Raw genomic sequence first — 21,388 nt, forward strand, 5'->3', positions numbered from 1 at the left:
CATACCCATTGAACTACCAAAAAACTTGTTTACTGAATTAGAAAAAACCATAACAAAGTTCATTTGGCAGAACAAAAGATCAAGGATATCCAGGGAAATCATGAAAAAAAAAATGCGAAGAAGGGGGCCTTGCAGTGCCAGATCTCAAACTATACTATAAGGCAGTGGTCATCAAAACAATTTGGTACTGGCTAAGAGACTGAAAGGAGGATCAGTGGAATAGACTTGGGGTAAATTACCTCAGCAAGACAGTCTATGACAAGCCCAAAGATACCAGGATTTGGGACAAAAATCCTCTATTTGATAAAAACTGCTGGGAAAATTGGAAGACATTATGGGAGAGATTAGGATTGGATCAACATCTCAAACCCTACACCAAGATAAACTCAGAATGGGTGAATGACCTGAATATAAAGAAGGAAACTATAAACAAATTAGGTGAACACAGAATAGTACATATGTCAGATCTTTGGGAAAGGAAAGACTTTAAAACTAAGCAAGAGCTAGAAAAAAACAAAACGTAAAATCAATAATTTTGATTAAATCAAATTAGTTTTTTTTGTACAAACAAAAGGAACGTATCCAAAATTAAAAGGGAAGCAACAAATTGGGAAACAATCTTAGTAACAAAAACCTCTGACAAAGGTCTAATTACTCAAATTTACAAAGAGCTAAATCAATTGTACAAAAAATCAAGCCATTCTCCAATTGCTAAATGGGCAAGGGACATGAATAGGCAATTTTCAGTCAAAGAAATCAAAACTATTAATAAGCACATGAAAAAGTGTTCTAAATCTCTTATAATCAGAGAGATGCGAATCAAGACAACACCGAGGTATCACCTTACTTACACCTAGCATACTGGCTAACATGACATCAAAAGAAAGTAATGAATGCTGGAGGGATGTGGCAAAATTGGGGCATTAATGAATTGCTGGTGGAGTTGTGAATTGACTCAACCATTCTGGAGGGCAATTTGGAACTATGCCCAAAGGGCGCTAAAAGATTGTCTGCCCTTTGATCCAGCCATAGCACTGCTGGGTTTGTACCCCAAAGAGATAATAAGGAAAAATACCTGTACAAGAATATTCATAGCTGTACTCTTTGAGGTGGCAAAAAAATAGGAAAATTAGGGGATGCCCTTCAATTGGGGAATGGCTGAACAAATTGTGATATATGTTGGTGATGGAATACTATTGTGCTAAAAGGAATAATAAAGTGGAGGAATTCCATGGGAACTGGAACAACCTCCAGGAAGTGATGCAGAGTGAGAGGAGTAGAACCAGGAAAACACTGTACACAGAGACTGATACACTGTGGTACAATCGAATGTAATGGACTTCTCCATTAGTGGCAATGCAGTGATCCTGAACAACTTGGAGGAATCTATGAGAAAGAATACTATCCACAAGCAGAGGACAAACTGTGGGAGTAGAAACACAGAAGAAAAACAACGGCTTGAATACATGGGTTGGGGGGATATGCTGGGGAGGTAGACTCTAAATGAACATCCTAATGCAAACACCAACAATATGGAAATAGGTTCTGATTGTAAATCTTGAAATCTCTCAGACTTGTGAATGTTAAAAATTTCCCCATCGGGGAATTCTTAATTGGAACAAATTCCCTACTGAGAAACATTCCCCATTTTGATGTGAGAACTCGCCAGGGTCAGAAATAGGAGGACCTCTACTCCGTACTTAAGACTGCTTTAGGGGAGAAAACTCCTTGAAATGGGAGGACCTCTACTCCAACAGTACTTAAGACTGCTTTAGGAGAGAAAACTCCTTACTAAACAATGAAAGTACTTGGACCCATGCTTATAAGGCAAGGAGTTCTTTGAGCTAGGCCTGTTTTTAGAATTGATACAATGGGATGCTAGGTACCTAAAAGGGTTGGGCTAGTTTTCTCTTGATGAGATTAGTTGACTCAGCTGTGTTTTCTCTCCTTCAGACTTACTGAGGAAATTGGTCGACTTAGCAGGAATTTAGATGGGCAATCTTTTGGAAAACGTCTACAGTGATTGGTAGATGTAGGGACTATGGGGAGGTGACATGGGAGAAAAACCCCTATATAAAAAAAAGCAGAATCTCTTGAGGATATATCCCTTTGGAGAAATCATTTTGGAGGATCTCTGATGAGGATCTCTTGGGAAGAATCTCTTGAGAGAGGCTCTGGAGAAGGGAAGCTCTTGGAGGACAATGTCTAAGGAGGTCTCCCTGGAGCTCCTCTAAGGGGAATCTGTCCCTCTGGAGGCTCTGGAGAGAGGCCTTTTGGAACAGTCTCTGGCTGGAAGGCTCTTTGGTGAAGTCAGCTGAGATGGAGCTAGCCTGGTGTCACTAGAATCCTTGTTTAGGCAGACCTTGTGGTGAGTGTTAAAAGACTGACTGACTGATTCTCTCTCTTAAGATTCAGGTCTAGGCCATATTGGCTTGAGGCCCTTCATAATTATTCCTTTTCTACTCTTTCTCTAATTCCTCATTATATTATTAATTAAAAATCTCTATAAAACCCAGTTGACTTGGATATTTGAATAATTGGGAATATTTCTCTGGCGACCACCTTATATTTGATTTAAAACCAAGACACTGTAGTGAAACATATTTTCTGCGGTCAAATTTACTCACCCTCTCTTATATCTATCACAATTTATATCTTCCACCATTTTAACTCACTACAGTTTAAGACCTCAACCATTTTAAATCTCATATGATCAAGGACACAAGTAATACCCAATGAAATTGCGCTTTGGCTGCAGGAAGGATGGGTGGAGGGAAAGGAGGGAAATAATGTTATTTTTTAACCAAGGAATAATGTTCTGAATTGACTAAATAAATTAATTTTTTAAAATGAATTCTAGAGTAGCATAACTCACAAAAAGGCATGGAGAAGTAATTTTTCTGCCCGAAACAATTTAAAAGCCCGGCATGAGGGATCTAGTATATTGCGGTAGAGGTGGATAACAGAGCACCAGGGCAGGCCCCAGCAAGGTAACAGGCTGTGGGCACAGCAAAAGCAACAGCGAAGGCTTCTAGAATTCTTAGCCACAGATGGAAAGGAGTGTCAGACAACTACTCAGAAAGAGATTGCAAGGGTTCTTTTGCTGGCTCTGGGTGCAAGACTCTTCTCCCACTGCCCATATGCAGAACCAGGTTGCAGTCCTGGGGTGCAGTGGTAGAGTGAGGAGTAACACCAACATATACCAGCACCTGCAGCCACAGGGTATCCTGGTCACAGTTCCAAGGGATAAAAGAGTATTTGGGGTTTACTCACAGACCAGAGCACGAACAGGAGAGTATTAAATACACCTTTCCTTACTTCATACCACCTTGGAAGAATTGAAAGTAGATTGATCCCCATTGCCAGCTCTCAAGGCAGCCACACAAAGAACATGAAGCTTGGGACAATCCTCCCTTCATCATAATTACAGTGCCCAATTTTAACATTTTTTAAACTAAAGGAAAAGGAAATGGCAGGAAAATGAGTAAACAACAACAAAAAGGAAACAACACAGAAAGTTATTTTGGTAACAGTAGATTCAAACTAATAGAAAGACAACAAAGTCAATATTGCTGCATCCAAAGCCTCCAAGAAAAATATGAATTGCTGTCAAGTCCAAAAAGAATCAATGGGGGAGCTCAAAAAGGATTAAAAAAAAACCAAATAGGAGAAATAGACAAATAACTGGGAAAAGAAATGAAGCTGATACAGGAAAATCATGAAAAAAGAGTTAATAGCTTGGTAAAGGAAGCACAAAAAATATTGAAGAATAGAAATCCTTCAAAATCAGAATTGGGAAAATGGGAAAATATGCAAAAATGAACTGAAGAGAAAAACTTCTTGAAAGAAAATTGGCTCTTTGGGAAAAAAGGTACAAAAATTCACTGAGGAAAACAACTCTTTACAAAGTAGAATTGGCCAAATGGAAAAAGAGGTACAAAAGCTCACTCGAGAAAATCATACCATAAAAATTAGAACTGGGTAAGTAGAAGTGAATCCCATGAGACATCAAGAAATAATCAAAGTCAAAAGAATGAAAAAAAGAGAAGAAAATGTGAAATATCTCATGGGGGAAAAAACTGACCTGGAAAATAAATCGGGGGGGGGGGGAAGGGGGGGAGAGAGAATTTAAGAATTACTGGACTATTTGAAAGCCATAATCAAAAAAAGAACTTAGACATCATCTTTCAAAAAAATCAAAGAAAATTGCCCAGTTATTCTATAACCGGAGAACAAAATAGAAACTGAAAGAATTCACCACCTCCTGAAAGAGATCTCAAAAGAATTACTCTCAGGAATATTATAATCAATTCCCAAACTCCCAGGTTAAGGAGAAAAACTGCACATACTCAAAAAGAAACAATTAAAATATCCTGGAGCCACAGTCAAGATAACACAAAACTTAGCAGCTTCTATATTAAGGATCAGAGGGCCTAACATATGATATTCCCAGAGGGCAAAGAAAGTAGAACTTGAACAAAGTTCAACTTTGAACTCAGCAAAACTGAGCATAATTTTTCAGGGGAAAAATGAGTATTCAATGAAAGAGAGGACTTTCAGACATTCTTGATGAAAATGTCAGAACTGTATAGAATGGAACAGAACTCTCAAATACAAGATTCAAGAGAATCATAAAAAGGCAAACAGGAAAAGAGAAATCAAAGATATTCAATAAGATTAAATTGTACATCCCTATATGAGATGATTCTTGTAAAGCCAAAGAACTTTGTCACTATTAGGGCAGTTAAAAGGGGTATACATAGATAGAAGGCAAAGGTGTGAGTTGAATATGATGGGATGATGTAAAAAACAAAATTACATTAAGGCATGAGAAAGAGGAAGCACTGGAGGAGGATGAAGGGAAAAACAGAATGGGGTAAATTATTGTATATGAAAGAACATTCACAGAGGAATGGAAGATGAGGAAAATAAGGAAGACAGCATGTGAACCTTACTCTCACCAGAATTAGCTCAATGAGGGAAGAATAATCAATTGGGTACAGAAAGCAACAAGAAAATAGGACAGGAAAGGGATAAGAGAAGGGGTGCTAGGCTAATAGAAAAGAGGGCAAACTAGGGGAGATAGAGTTCAGACTAAATAGGAATAAATAGGATGAAAGCAATACAGAGTAATCATAATGGGGCAAAAGTTTTTACAGGTCTCTCAAAGGCATCATTTCTTAAATACATAGAGAAATGAGTTTAAAAATAAGAATACAAGTACTTTCCAAATTCATAAATGGTCAAAGGATATAAACAGGCAGTTCACAGATAAAGTAATTAAACCTCTCTATAGTCATCCAATAATGCTCTAAATCACTATTAATTAGAGAAATGCAAATTAAAACACTCTGAGGTACCATCTCCTACCTATCAGATTGACTATTATGACAGAAAAGGAAAATGACAAAATATGGATGGGATCTGGGAGAGCTATGTAATAGGAAGAGGAAGTTTGCAAAAGGACTGAGTCAATGTGATGGAGAGATGAATGCATTGTCAGGGAATTGTGAACTGATTCAATTATTCTGGAGAGCAATTTGGATTGATAATCAAAAGGCTATGAAACAGTATATACCCTTTGACTTAGTAATAATATATGACTAAGTTTTGTGAATATTGGATTTGGCTCTCCCCTGATTGTAACAATGAAGGTACTTAGCTCTTCCTTGACTGTGAAGATTAAATGATAATCCCCTGTCTATTTTTAGATTTTAATCCCCAAAGTGTAAAGCACTGTATTTAAAGTTGAGTATGGAGATCTACCCATTTTGGATTTTAACCACAAAAAGGTGTGAACACCCATTTCATACACTTAGTGGGAGGTTTGTGACCCACATGTGAAAGAGTGGGCAGTCTGGAGTGGAGCGTCAGTTGTGATTGGTAGACATAAAATTTAGAGGAATTGACACAAATGAAAAGGGTCTTTAAAAGTGGAAACAGAGACACACAGAAGACAGAAACATGAAGGGAGTCACTTGGAGTAGAGAGACTTGGAGTGAAGAGAGACACTTGGAGTTTGAAAGAGATACAGTTTGAATGGAGTGTGCTTGAGCTGAGGCTGATAAAAGAATCTGCTGATTGAATTGACAATGTGGTGAGTGTAAAGGCTGACTTCCTTCCTTGCCCTTGAGCGCTCTCTCTCTCTCTCTCTCTCTCTCTCTCTCTCTCTCTCTCTCTCCCCAAAAAGATAAAAAAAAAATTATGTGAATCTTTAAAATTCTCAGACTCTACTTCATAAGATTTGGTTCAGACCATTCCCCACTTTAAACAATGAAGGTACTTGATCAGGAATGTGAGAACTTTAACATTAATCCACCCATACTTAAGTATACTTTAGGGGAAGATAAAGTTGTAAACTCTTTACTGAACAATGAAAAGTACTTAACCCATACTTATAGTGAGGCCAAGCACTTAAGCTAAGTCTATTTTTAGATCTAATACAAAAAGGTGCTAAGTACCTATGAAGGTCAAATTAATCACTAAAGGTTCAAGCAAGCTTAGCAAGAGGTGTGAGGTTTTAGTCTACTCAGATGTGAACTTACTCAGAAGTTTTAGTCTACCCAGAGAAGTTGAGAACTAAAGAAGGTGTGAATTAAGAATGGTCAGTCCTTTGGAAAACGTCTACTGTGAATGGTAGATATAAGAACTTAGGGGAGGTGACATAGGAAAAAAATTCTCTTTAAAAGAAGAATCGGAAGGTCTCTCAAAGAGATTCAACCTTGGAAGCTGAAGTGGAGCTCAGGAGCTAACCTGGAGGTCTCCCTGAACACTAGAATCTTGCTTGGGACAAATCTTGTAATGAGTGGATTAAAGACTGACTGATCTCTCTCTTAGGGGTTGGGCCTAAGCTGGCCTCGGCTGGCCTAGCCCTTTTCTTATTGTTTCCTCTAACTCTCTCTCTTTCATTAATTCCTTATTTGTATTAATTAAAATCTCCATAAAAACCCAGCTGACTTGGGTATATTTCATATTTGGGAATTTTTCCCTGGTGACCACTTTATATTTGATTTAACTCAAGACAATGTCTTGAAACCATATTTCCGCGGTCACAGTTTAAGACCTCCACTCTTTTATCTGTAACAGTTTATGTCAAACACTCTTTTATCTGTCACAAGGGGAAGGACCTGTATGTACAAAAATATTTAAAGCAACTCTTTTTAGGGAGGCAAAGATTTGGAAAGTGAGGAGATACCCATCAGTTGGAGAATGACTGAATAAGTTACAGTATGTGATGGTAATGGAACACTATTGTATTGTAAGAAATTATGAGTGGGAAGAGCTTAGAAAAACCTGGAAAGACTTACATAACTGAAGCAGAGTGAAATAAGCAGAACTAGGAGAACATCATACATAGTGACAGGAATATTTTCTAATGAACAACTGTTAAGTAACTTATTTTCAGAAATACAAAGATCCAAAACAATACCAAAGGACTCATGATAAAAAAAAAATATGCATCTACTTCCAGAGAAAAACTATTGTCTTAATCTAGACCAAATCAAACTTTTTTCACTTCATTTTTTTTTCTCTTTGAGTTTCCTTCCACAAAAGATAAATATGTAAAAATGTTTTACATGATTACACATATAAAATCTATATGAGATTGCTTACCATCTCAAAGGGGTTAGGGGAGAAGGAAAGAGGGAGAGAATTTGAGACTTTATTTTGTGAAAAATGTTGGAAACTTTTTACATGTAATTGGGGAAAAATTAAATTAAATTTCTTAAAAAGAGAAGAGGAAAAGATCTCATATGCTTAAAAATATTTATAGAAGCTTTTTTTCACAGTAGTCAAAAACTGTAAATTATAGGTTGTTCTCTTATTGGGGAATGGTTAAACAAACTGTGGTTTATAATATAACAGAATACAGGGTGTCCCAAAAGTCTTAGCATAGTTTTAAGCTATTTAAACTTTAAAATGTGCCAAGACTTTTGGGATATTCTGTTTTATTATACCAGAAGAAATGCCAAAATAGTTTTGGAGGAAACCAAGATCTCTGTCAACCAGTGCAGAGTGAAATGAGCAGAACTAGGTGAACAATTTATATGAAAACAATATTACAAAGAAATACTTTCAAAGACTATAGAATTCTGGTCACTAATGACAAAACAAATACAAAGAAATGAAGATGAAATATGCTACTGAATATCCTATCAGAAAATATAAAATGAGCCATACACTTTTGGGTTTGACCAATATGGAAATTAATTTTGTTAGACTGTGCTTATTTGATAAGTTCTTTTTTTAATTTAATGGAGATGGGGCACACTTGAAGAGAGAAATAACAAATGCTTATAAAAATAAATGAATGAATTTACTTTCAACAGTGAGTATTGTGAATGAATGGGCTTCCTTTTTCCTTTCCCTAATAAGAATGAACAGATTACCACTTAATCACCCAACAGAGAGGCATTTGCAACCTTCAGAACTGCAATAGGAGAGAACAAGGCTCCTACTCATTTTCAAGTTTCTCAAATCTAGATAGTTCATATTCTAATTTTGCAGTGAGTGTCCTAACTTGGGTTTTCAATATAGAAATAAAACCGGATAAAGAAATGAATAACACCAAAAAAAAAGTAAAAAATAATCTTCTGGATCAAAGATGATCATAAATAGATGATAGTAGCAATTTTTCTCATTACCAGACTTCAAATTACTTACTTTAGCAGCATTGTGACATGATTTGTTTGCAGCTTCAATTCTCTGATAGCATTTGCAACAGTATCTCCCTGAGCTTGGGCTTCTTTTACAATTAACCCAATTTCTGTCCAGTCTATCTGGTTGGCTAATGCACTCCGAACCACTTGGATGGCTCTATCAACTGTATGTAGATTCATTTCTATGAGCTCTCCTTTGATTTTATCAATTTCCTCAAGAAACAAAGAAAAGTAATTACTACAATGCCAATCAAATGTACCCTTTGGGAAAAAAAAAAGATATTTAAAAATGAAATATAACACCTGATACCTGAGCTTGATGAAGGGCTTCTAATCTGTGCTCATGGTCCTTACGGACATTATCCAGTTTTTTCAATGCTTGCTTCTCCTTTCATTAGCAAAACAGATCAAAGGATATTAGAAATGCAAATTGAAATCTAGGTAGATATTAAATTGCATGTTAACTCAGAGAAAAATGTTTTAAAAATAAGCAGGTATTTATTCAATATAATTAGAAAAAATTTAATTGGATCTTATTAAACTTATTTTTCATCTCTTCATGCCAGATATTATAGATGAAAAATAAAAAGGGATATTAGAGGAGTGTCAAATTGATGCTTTTCATCATTAGTAAAAGTATAGAGCAGCATGGAATGGATTAACTATATATAATTGTATAATTGAAAATCTGTTACCCTAAAAAACTATATTTTCCGGGAGCCCACTCACTTTCTGTCGTTACGAACTTCCTGTAGACAGGGGATATTAGGCAGTGACGTGGAGGGTCCGGGACTCTTTGGCTTCCTGTCTTGAGCATGGTGGTGGTAAGCATGGGGGTTTGAATAGGCTGATTAGCCATGGGCATGTGGTTTTTTATTTGTTACTTCCTGATTCCTTTACTCCTAATGATCATTAATAAATCTCCTAAAATATAATATTTTTATTATTTGAGATCAATTTTAATTTTTACATAATGTATATAATTTCTTCTTTCCTCAATGTTAAAGAATTAATTTTTTACACTTAAACATTTACCTAAATTAATTTCTTAGAAATTAGATTATCACACAGAATAAGAAAATTACTTAGGTCACAATATTTAGAAATCAAATTTACTTTCAAAATTGGAAAGAAAGTATGCATTCTAGCATTTTTTTTTACTGTTTATCTTTCAATCTATCTTTAAGTAATCATCATTATTTACTTCTAATAAATATAGCTAACATTGACAATCTAAAATCTGCTTATGCCAGAGATACATAGGGGATTATTTTTTGGCAAAATTTAGCAAAATATACAGGGGAAAAAAATCTTTTTTTGTCAGCTTTCACTTACTTATTGACCCCAGCCTTTCCTAACTCTTGCTGCCTTGTGGCTGTCCAATGCCTACAATGAAGCACTGGACCTGAGCCTGTTTTTGTCTGAATTACAAAATTACTCAGTCAATTTAAAAAAAAATCTCCTAGCTATCATTCCATCAAAACTTATTCCCTCCAAAGAAATTCTGAGCTCTAAGGAAGTTCTAAGGTTCCAGAAATACAATCATATTTATTGTTTACATATATATACACATGTATACATACACACACACATTATATATATAAAACATTGACATTTAAGACAATATGGCCAATTCTCCCTCTAGTATTTTATTTTTAAAAGGGGACATTGTCTAAGTGGAAGAATGTTAGGAGATATTTTTCAACAGTAGGACCTGGGCCTTTCCTAAAATTCTTGATTATTCTCTGATTTCCATAGTAAAGGTTAGTAAAATTGGCACCTTACTTCTGAAAGGCAATTTCAGGAATCTCTGAGAATCATCTCATGATCAAATCAAATGATCATCTCATAAAACATAAATATAGTAGATTTTAAATATAAGCATACCTGTTGTAAAGCTTTCAAGTCTATCTTCTGGCCTTCTAGCTTAGAATAAAATTCATCTACTGCCTTAATTAAAAAAAAAACACAATACATATGAACTTTTAAAATGTTATTATTGGATAAAAAAGAATGAAATGGATCCTCTAAGTACTTCACTTTTTTCAATCTGTTCTATGATAATTCTCAAAGAAATAAACTGATTTGGACCAATTTTACTATCTTTAAATAAAATAGCAAATAAATATAAATTGATATATAAATTCTGTAGCAGTCCAGGCATATATTAATCTTGATAATATTTTAAGGGTGCTCAAAAAGCTGACTCATGATATTTCTTATGATAGATTTCTGTAACCTTGAGTTAAACTGGACCTTAACTGTGTCAAATTCCTAGCCCTTCCCTGAGGCTACACTCCAAAAGAGGGACCAGATATCTCAGTACATGTTTTGCCAACAATACTTGATTAGCATAGCTATCAGACAAACTCATTTGCCTTGGGCCATAAGAATTCCAGATTTGGGAGTTAACTATTTCTATTGTCTTAGGATCTGGCAGTTTGTATTTTATGATGATTACCTCATAATATTAATGTATCAGACCACCTTTGTCCCTTCCCCCCCTGCCTTTTTGTAACCCTAATAAAAATGAGTATGGCCAAACACGAGGAAGCTCTTTCCACCAAGCTCTTCACAACATGCTGTTAGAGCTCTGTTCCACCTAAAGCCTACTCATTGTAAGGCCTACTCTTCTGCTATTGTTCTTTTGGGTCTAAGTCTTTCTTTATTATGTTCCTCTCTTCCACCATCAGAGGAGCAAGCATGCTGGAGCTCATGTTATTGAACTCTTTCTCTCTGAGTCTTTCCTCCTTTATTGTGTTTTCTCTCTTTCTCTCTGTCCCCTTCACCCATTTTCCCTCGTTTTCTAACTTTCCTTCTTCCCATGAATATATATTAATTGGTGGCTGCAGACAGCCACAATAAATTCTATCATATTGCATACTGCCTACATTTTACAGACCTATTAATAATTATTCTACAACATATTATTATAATCACAATCTGGAGAGAATTTATGAATCTACCTAGATTAGATAACCTAGAACAAAAGAGATTACCAGAAAACTCACCTTATCAAATGATTCAAATTCTAAATATGGACATTTAGAATGTTGAGAAAACAAGAAAGGGTGAAATTCTTCATATCTGTAAAATAAATTAATAATATCACTTAAAATAATAATTTATATAAACTCACCAATGTGAGCTAATTTTAAAATACCCACGTGAGTATATCTTCAGACTGCTTATCTGGCTCTAGGCTTGGTTTTTTCTCTTTTTTCTGAATGATATATCCCTAAGGAAAGTCAAGATGTAAATTAAATTTTTGCCAGAATTGAGACCTATATTTTACATTTTTATTTATGAGCATGATTTGGTATAAACTTTTTTTGGTGGTTATTGGATTGTTTTTTGAAGGTGTAAGAGAAAGCAACAAAGATTCAACCAGGGAAGAAGCAGCAAAGAATAAACTGGCAAGTCTTGAGATGACTCACTAAAAATAAGGTTATAGAAACATGGAATAGTATGGCTGGAAGGGACTATTCCAATATTTGTTTTTCAAATTAAAAAAACTGAGGTAGAAATGAAAAACAACTTGCCAGGGTCATAAAGGTAGTGGTAGATCTGATAAATTAGTAATCTTCTGAGTTCCAGCTCAGTGACCTTTTCAAATACAGGACAAACTCTCTACTAGTGGAAGCTACATGATCAAAGCCTTTCAAAGGCTCTAACAAATTAAAACTTATTACTCAAATCTAGTCCTGAGAAAAGGTAATTTAAATTAGTCAAATTATTCTACTTTTCTAGCTAGTTTAATCTGATCCAGTTCATTTTATGACTTAAAAGGAAGTAAAGAACTACAAAATTTAGAATACTCACAATGTACAAAAGTCAATATTTATACACACTAGGTTTTATAAGTTAAGTTTCATAAGTTTCTTTCCTTTTCTTTTTAAACCCTCAAATTCCATCTTAGAATCAATACTGTGTATTGGTTCCAAGGCAGAGGAGTGGTAAGGGCTAGGCAATAGGGGTTAAGTGACTTGCCCAGAGTCACACAGCTAGGAAGGGTCTGAGGTCAGATTTAAACCCAGGACCCCCCTGTCTCTAGGCCTGGTTCTCAATCCACTGAGCCACCCTGCTGCCCCCAATCCCTATAAGTTTCTAAAGGAACTATAGCATAATGTTCTACCTTTCCACTGAAGTTGTACATTGTTTTCATATAATCTTCTGCTTTCTGCAGGCAAACAAGTACCTTTTCGATATCTAATATGGGGAAAAAAGAAATACCAATTTACCTTTGCCTACTTTTATTATGCCAATGAGGCATAAGAATCACTTAATTAAACAATTAAAGGAGTAAAAATTAATTATTCCATAACAACAATGCTTTGAATTACAGGCACTTAAGCAAAACAAATTTTGTTTATAAAAGCTAGCAATGTATTTAAAGTCAGAAATCATACATTTGTTTGATCTACAAGCTTTGAAAGCATGTTATTGCTAAGGTAACAGAAATTATAAGCAATAATTAACCCTTTTTAGGAAGAAAAAAAAACCCAAAATATATCATCATAGAAGTAAAGCAATAAAGTAATGCAGTAAAGGAAAAAACCATGATCTATATAGTTTAGCAGATAAAAATAACAGTATTTTAATTATCAGAACAAAAGACAGTAAAATGTTATGCCTAAGCTACAAAAATCTAATGAACTTTTATTATTATACTAATAGTACTATGAAACTTAATAATTTACAAGATTTTTTCTTTTGGGAAATAAAGTTCAAATTCTAGGTGCCAGAAATACATCTCTACTGCTCAGCATCAAGGATGTCACTCCCCCAGTTTCCATAGTGGTGGCTCCAGTGACAGGCAAAAGATGTCTTGTGGGGGAAAGAAAGGAAGGCTTCCGTACTTTTGCTAGCAGCAACAACAGGCATTACCATCAGCAACAGAACTCCAATGGCAAATGGGTAGTAAACTTAGTAATGAAGGAAGATGGAAGGGAAAGAGAAGAGAAGGTGAATTTAATATATACTGTTACTCAATCTTCAGTTGTATTTTTTTGATGACACCAATGGGATTTTCTTGGCAAAGATACTGAAGCAGTTTGCCATTTCCTTCTCCAGATCATTATAAAGATGAGGAAACTGAAGTAAACAGGGTTAAATGACGTGTTAAGGGTCACCCAGCTAGTAAATGTCTGAGGCCAGATTTGAACTCAGGAAGATAAGTATTCCTGATTCCAGGTCTGGCACTGTATTTATTGCACCCTGTAGTTGCCCCTCATTTATATATACATATACGTAAATATATATCTCTGAAACTCAAAAGTCAAGTATTCTAAGCTGTGAATGTTGTTTATTCTTTCTCTAGAAATAGTAGTTGTCCATATTTTTAGATCTAACATATCAAAAAGAGGCGAAATAAATAAAATTGAATATTTAAACTTATAACATACATACCTCTAGTTTCAAATTTCTCATCAACTCTTACATTGCCCAAGAATCCATTTTCTCTAAGGCAGTGTTCAATCAGAGTGGCCCCATATGCTATTAAAGTAGATATAATATTATAGTATATTATACTTGGTATTTTCCAATAACATTAAACAAATTAGTATTAAAATTTTCAAAAGCAGCAAGCTATCCTAAAGGAGAAATATGAGATACTATGTATCAGCCAAATCAAAGCGCCATCACTATCTCCCCATAGACCCAGAGAGAAACAGCCCAGGATCCTGAACCTAAGAGCTTGTGTCCAGCCCAGAGCTCAAACCATCATCTTGGGAAGACATTGGCCTGGTCTCTATTCCTGGAGGTGCTGCAGCCACAGATATTCAAAACTCAGGGGAAAAAAGTTCTATCACCAAAATCTTTGGCGCTGGCAAATGGTTCAGCAGCAGAAAATGATGACTGCAGTGGAAATGACATTTGGAAAAAGGAAAAGAGGCATTTCTTTGCCAAGGCATGGTTTTTACCTGGCTTGCAACTAAAGCATCTCATGTATTGTTTCCTCCATGTTCCCTGAAAGCAGGGACTATCTTAAGTTTGTAATGTATCCCCAGTGCTCTATACATAAGAAGTGCTTAATGCTTCTCTCAAAAAAGAAATTACCCATGGTACCAAATTAACAATATTTTGGAATGAAATGGCTTAATTTCACATAACAAATCCTGTATATACTACTTCATGGTTCATGCAGGTACTTCCTTGCACTGATATGGATTGAAAATGATCACATCCTTTGCTCACTCTCCTCCAAAGATTCACCTAATGTTCTTCGAAGCCTTTCTCTGGCTCTTTTAAAATTTTGGGACTAAAAATGTACCACTTAAGATGTTCACCATCTTTTTTGGTCATAAATGTTTTTGATCATATGGTTTATGATGCTTCTTATATACAAGTCATTAGTAAAAAATACTGCAGGCTTATGTCCTACCATTTACCTTTAAACTTTTTCTATGAGTCTTTCAAAAATTAATTTTAATTTCTTTAGAAATTACATTCCATAAATAATACAAAAATATGTTTTGCATAATAATACATGTATGACCCAGATTGAATGGCTTCTCAGCTCTGGAAAGGGGTGGAATTGGGGATAAACAATATGGATCATATGACTTAGGAAAACTTATGTGGAAATTTGTTATTATTAAATAAAGAATTTAATAAAGGAAAAAAGTCACATAAAAAATTACATTCCCTTATTCACCACCATATAACATGATCAGGAATGTCAAAGAAATGGGTTTGTTTTTTTTTTTTAATAAAAACCCTTACCTTCCGTCTTGGAGTCAATACTGTGTATTGGCTCCAAGGCAGAAGAGTGGTAAGGGCTAGGCAATGGGGGTCAAGTGACTTGCCCAGGGTCACACAACTGGGAAGTGTCTGAGGTCAGATTTGAACCTAGGACCTCCCGTCTCTAGGCCTAGCTCTCAACACACTGAGCTACCCAGCTGCCCCCAAAGAAATGGGTTTTTAAAGCAAGGTAGTTTAAAAGCCCTGAAATTTCTTAAATTCAATCTATTTCAGTTCCGGGCATGATCATCATCCATCTGTAGTATCTGTTTATGGTCATTATCATGTCCATGTAAAAATAAAATAGATGTACACGTACATGTACACGTATGTACACACACACACACATCTCTGATTTCATTGGTATTAGGACTTTCTTCCCCATGTGCAAACTCCTGAAGTTGTAGAATGTTAACAAATTTGAAATTTTTAATATTTGATAACATAAAACTCAATGTTACTATGCTTTTGCAGACATGATACTAAAAGAAGCCTTTAATGCTTTTTCTTGTTAAAAATGGAACTTCTCTTTGGAAGCACTTAGGGAATGGGCCAGTATGTGTAAAACAACTTAATTTTTTTCCTGAATTGTCAGCAACTTTTGCTGCCTATAAACATGCCCATGGTCCCTCATCTTTAAAAAACCCTCACATGACCTTACTATTCTTGCTTGTTAGCTCACTATATCTTACCTTCCCATCTCAGCTAAATTTCTTAAAGAAGCTATGAATATAGTAGATACTTCCAATTCTTCTATCATTCTCTTCTAACTCCTCAGCAATGTGGCCTCCAGTTTCATCATTTAACTGAAAATGCTCTCACCAAAGTTATTAATGATCTTCTAATTGTCATATTTAATGTCCTTTTCTCAATCTTCATCCATCAAAACCTCCCTAAAGGATTTGTTAATCACTTTCCTCTTTTGGATATCTTTCCTCTGAGATTTTTGTGACACTCTTCTCCAATTTCACTTAGCTTCGCAGATCTAGTTCCTCTCTTGAGCTACAGTCCCACATTATGAAATGCTTATTAGACATTTTGAATTGGACAGTCCTTAGTCATCTCAAACCCAAACTATCCAAAGCAGAACTCATTAACTTTCCCCCCAAACCTACCCCACTTCTGAACTTTCCAATTACAAAGATACTATATTTCATCATTCCCCCTATCTTTAGATTCAGAATTTTGATATCACCCTCAAATTATCATTCTATCTATCAAACCAAGCTGGCAAACACTATTGTTTCTACCCCCCCAATATTTCTGGTGTATGTCTCCTTTTCTCTACTCATACAATCTTCAATCTATGTCAGGGCCTAGTTCAGTAGCCCTCTAAGTAGTGTCCCTGCCTCATGTCTCTATCACCTGTAATCTTGCCCATCACACAGTTACCAAAGTGATGTTCCTAAAGTTCAAGTCTGACTATATTACCCACTACACAATAAACTTCACTGTCCCCCATTTCAATCAGGATCAAATAGAAACTCTTTGTTGGTTCCTTCCTATCTTTCCAGACTTCTTACACATACCTTCCCTACATGCCCTCTAAAATTCACACACTGGCCTATTTGCTCTTCTCCTCACATGATGTTCCATCTTTAATCTTTGTGTCATTGCAGTGGCTGTCTCTCATGCCTGGAATGCTTTTCTTCCTCACAAGCACCTTTTAGTTTCCCTGAATTCTTTAAAGATTCAGATCAAACACCATCTTTTGTTGCAAAAGATCTTTTCCCTGTTCTCCCTCCCCTCAGTGAATATATCTTATGAGTATGCTTCATTTATTTATTTGTTTATTTGTTATTCCTCCCACTAGAATGTAAGTTCCATAAAAGGAAGAAAATGTTTTGCTCCTCTTTTTTGTATTCTCAGTGCTTAGCATAATTCCTGGCAAATATTAAGCATTTTATTAAATATTCGATTAAGTCATACCTTTCCAGACTTATTACACATTACTCTATTTCTGGAACTCTACATCCTAGCCAAACTGGGCTTCTTGTTATCTCTCTCACATGATATTCCATCTTCTATCACCATGCCTTTGTACAGGCTATCCCTCATGCCTTGAATTCTTCCCCCTCCTCACCTCTTTTAGAATCCCTTACTTCCTTCAGTGGCATCCTCATAGGAACCTTTCCTCAGGCTTTTTCCACTTCTACCAGTCCTAGATCACCATGCATTTATTTTAACAAATTTTGTTCCCTTGATAGCACATAAGCTCCTTAAGGGCAGAGAATAAGTCATTTTTGTCTTTGTTTTTTCCAGTGCCTTAGGTGCTTAATAAATGTTTGTTAGTTGATTGTGTTCATATTTTCTGCTTGTTTCAGTCAATTGTGCAATTGTAAAGATGTTGCCTGCTATAAAAATCAAATCATCTATAAAAGCGGACCTGTTTCCTTCTCATATTTTTATGAAGGTTATCTCTTCATATCTGTATAGTTTTTTTTGGGTAAAAATTGTATAAAGATAAGAAAGCAGATATATGAGTTATTGATGTCTTCTCATTGGCCTTTTCTGTGGGGAATATGGTATTTGTGGGTTTCCCCCCCCTCATTCTTTGGTCTTTTCTCCTCTTTAAAATATATTCTAAAATAATCTTTCAGTATTGCTCTACAGATGGTCTTGCCTCCAACAAAGACTCATTTTTGTTTCTATTTTAAAAAATGTTTGCTGAACTAAATGATCTGAAGCATGCTAGTCTACATTTCCCCAATAAATAACAAATCAAAGAATGTTTTTTTAAAAGACATTCTAAATTGCTAAATATTATGCTGTCAATACATATTACTCACGGAGATATGGGTTAAGAATTCTTTTTAACTGTTCTCCTTTGGGTGCACTGGATATTATTTCAGTTAATCTATAAAAAAATAAGAATTACCTTTTTAATTGGCTTAGGGCTACATTATCTGGAAAAAGTCACATTCAGAGAAGAAATAAATGATGCTTATGGTTCCCAGTAATGTCTTCACACCATTTTGTGTACGTATCTGTATGTATGCATGTATTTTCCATTTAATAAAATAGTTCATTATTATGGCAAACACTTTTTTCTAGCCAAAATTGTCCATCATTTCTCAAATTCTATTCTATATAACCTCAGGGTTCTACAAAGACAAAAATTATGGTGGCAGGCACACAGAATCATTTTGTTCTCTATTTTTATTTGTTGATCACACATAATACATGTATTCAGCTAATGTGGAAAACAGGTTTTAAAACTGATCACTGGAAATATTTGTTCCCAGACCAACATGAGACCACTAATGATCAACCCCAATAATGTTTACAACACAATCGGGTGACTTTTAATTTTGGTTGAACTATCATTGGGGAATAAATGAAAGTTGTGGTCTTTGAGATGTGATACTATTGTGCTATAAGAAATAACTAAAGAACAGTTTCAGAAAAACCTGGGAAGGTTTATATGTACTGATGCAAAGTGAACAGAGAACAGAATCAACTTTGAAAAATTCATTAATTCTGATCAATGATCCACCACAATTCCAAAGGACTCAATATATAAAATGCTTTCCATATCCAGTAGAGAAATGAAAGCCTAGGTACAGACTGAAGCACATTTTTTCTTTTTCTTTTTTTTGGTGATGGTGGTGAACATGATAATTGCATTTACATGACTTCCCAGGTGTAATGGATATTTTATTTCTTGCCTTCTTATTAGAAATGAAAACAAAATTAAATTAAATAACTTTGGCTGAAGAGGCATAAAATAATCTGTCTCTTCATATTTTCAGGTTGTTTTTTAACTACTAAATTTTTATGTAAATGTCTACTATGAATAATTAGGGAAAATAAGTATGTTTAAAGAGACAAAAAATATCTTTATAACAATGATTCTGATGATAAAATAAAAATCAACAAATCTAGATTTAATATCAAATTCCAAATATAGTTAATATGACCTGTTTTTTTTAAAGTTAAAATATGAAAAATTATAACAATCTCCCAACATGCTGGCCTATATAAAAAAGAGCAATATGAACTCTATCACATCACATCATCTAATATTGTTCTCAAATTTTAAATGCTTACTGCTATTATATACTTTTTTCTACTTAAATTGCTTATGATACTATTAGAATAAAATTGATTTATAAATACAATATTTTAAAAACCAGCTTTTTGTTATTTCTTAACATTTTGTTACCATCTGGTTACCAAAGCAGAAGATATATTTAAATTGCTTTCAAATATTTCACTGTAAACATTCTGCCAAAGTTTTAGTTAAAGTAAAGGAGTCTTATATTGTAAGAAGTTCAAGAACCAATATTCTAATCATTTGTTTCACTACAGTTTATGCATACTGAGTAATTACTCTCTAGAAGCTATGAACATTTTATATAAATCTTGCCTCAATCCCAATGGTCTACTCTTTAATTTCTGTCTCTCTTACACCCAAGACACTTATCTTCTATAAAACAACCAGAAATATACAACTTCCCCTCATTTTGAGAGGAATCTACCACCCATCTAAAAAGTAATTTAAGAAAAAGGCTAAATGACTTCAAAATTAATCCCCAAACAGGGTTCACTTGAAATGACCATATATACATATAACTTATTATCATTACAATGTTATTAGACCTAATTCATATAAGGGAAAGAAAATAAACTCAAACATTTCAAATCAGAATATTATGAAAGGTCTAATTTTATTTCCCTAATAAAATATAGTAACTTTATTATAAATAAAACATTAATTACCTTTCCAATGAAAGTAATGGTTCAAATACTCTAGCATGATCAACTGGATACTTTTCTCGAACAGCAAACTTTACATCATCTGCTTCATCACTTCGAAACCTCAAGATATTTAAAATTAGGTATTCATAGTTGGTAAGAACAATATTCCCCTGGAATAAAAATTATAAAACAATTTGTAGCTTAATGGGTTTTTTTTCCCTCAATATTGCATCGGGGGGAGGGGAGAATGTTTTAGCTCACCATGTAGTGAAATGAAGTTTAAAAACAAAATCCAAATACCATCTCTAGCTTATTTCCTTAACATCCCTTAATAATCTTGATTGCAGAAACTTTCTATAATTTATTAAAACTAATATGCATTGTTGTAAGTTATGCCTTCACTGGCAATTCTCTACATTTACAAAAACAAAGGTAGTCTTAACAGATAGTCTGTTATATATAACAGAACACAGTGAATCTACTACTGCTAAGAGAATTCTTAGTCTTAAGTTTGTAGAAGACAAGTTTTCAGAATGATATATCTATTTAATGAAACACTGGTAACCACATATTTGGGCACAAACAGGCATCGCATTTGCATTTTTAACTGCAAGGTAATCCTTATGACACTAATGTCATATTTAATTTTTCAGCAGCAATAGTAATAAGGATGATTTAAACACTGCCTACAGCAGAGCATCATAGTTCCCAGATTTAAGTTGCAATGCATTCCTGGAAATCACAATATAAAGTCAATCACTGTAAAATATCTATTATCTACTGTTGCTTTCGTTTACTGGAATGTATAAAGGATGAAATAAAATTTGATCCTAGCATCAATAGAGAGGTTTACCGAGTAGGGGAGTGTCATAGGAAGGTTTGTGCTTTAGGAAAATCAATTTGACAGTTGTATGGAGGATATATTGAAAGAGGGAGGAGACTTAAGACAGAGAAGTCAAAGAGAATGCTACTGCTAGTTCAAGTAAGGGATGAAAAAGACCTAAACTAGGCTTGAGTGAGTAGAGAAAAGGAGCCAAATGCAAGAGACATGGGTGTGAAAACAACTAAAATTGGCAACTGATTGAACATGTGGAGTGAAGAAGAGTAAAGAGTCAAAGATGACATCATGGTTATAAGCCTGGGAGACTAGAAAAATGGTGTTCTTGATATCAATAGGGAAATTTGGAACAGGAGTATATTTTGGGAGAAAGATAACAAAATGAGATCGGCAATCTGCTACAGAGTATCCATCCTTGTTCCTCTTGTGCAACTCATTCTATCCC

General features: G+C 34.7%; 1 protein-coding gene across 3 annotated transcripts in view; it reads right to left on the reverse strand.

The window, feature by feature from the left end:
• Positions 1 to 21,388, reverse strand: part of NEMF (nuclear export mediator factor) — a 91,991-nt gene that overhangs the window by 62,100 nt on the left and 8,503 nt on the right. For all 3 annotated transcript variants that reach the window (XM_056810961.1, XM_016424351.2, XM_056810962.1), the window contains exons 5-13: positions 20,127 to 20,275; positions 18,194 to 18,261; positions 14,070 to 14,156; positions 12,796 to 12,869; positions 11,828 to 11,898; positions 11,672 to 11,747; positions 10,548 to 10,610; positions 8,971 to 9,048; positions 8,665 to 8,873 (exon numbers count right to left, since the gene is read on the reverse strand). In XM_056810961.1, coding sequence (XP_056666939.1) covers positions 8,665 to 8,873; positions 8,971 to 9,048; positions 10,548 to 10,610; positions 11,672 to 11,747; positions 11,828 to 11,898; positions 12,796 to 12,869; positions 14,070 to 14,156; positions 18,194 to 18,261; positions 20,127 to 20,275 — 875 coding nt within the window. The remainder of the gene's footprint in view (positions 1 to 8,664; positions 8,874 to 8,970; positions 9,049 to 10,547; positions 10,611 to 11,671; positions 11,748 to 11,827; positions 11,899 to 12,795; positions 12,870 to 14,069; positions 14,157 to 18,193; positions 18,262 to 20,126; positions 20,276 to 21,388) is intronic.

This window comes from Monodelphis domestica, chromosome 1, assembly GCF_027887165.1.
Source record: "Monodelphis domestica isolate mMonDom1 chromosome 1, mMonDom1.pri, whole genome shotgun sequence".
Lineage (NCBI taxonomy): Eukaryota > Metazoa > Chordata > Mammalia > Didelphimorphia > Didelphidae > Monodelphis > Monodelphis domestica.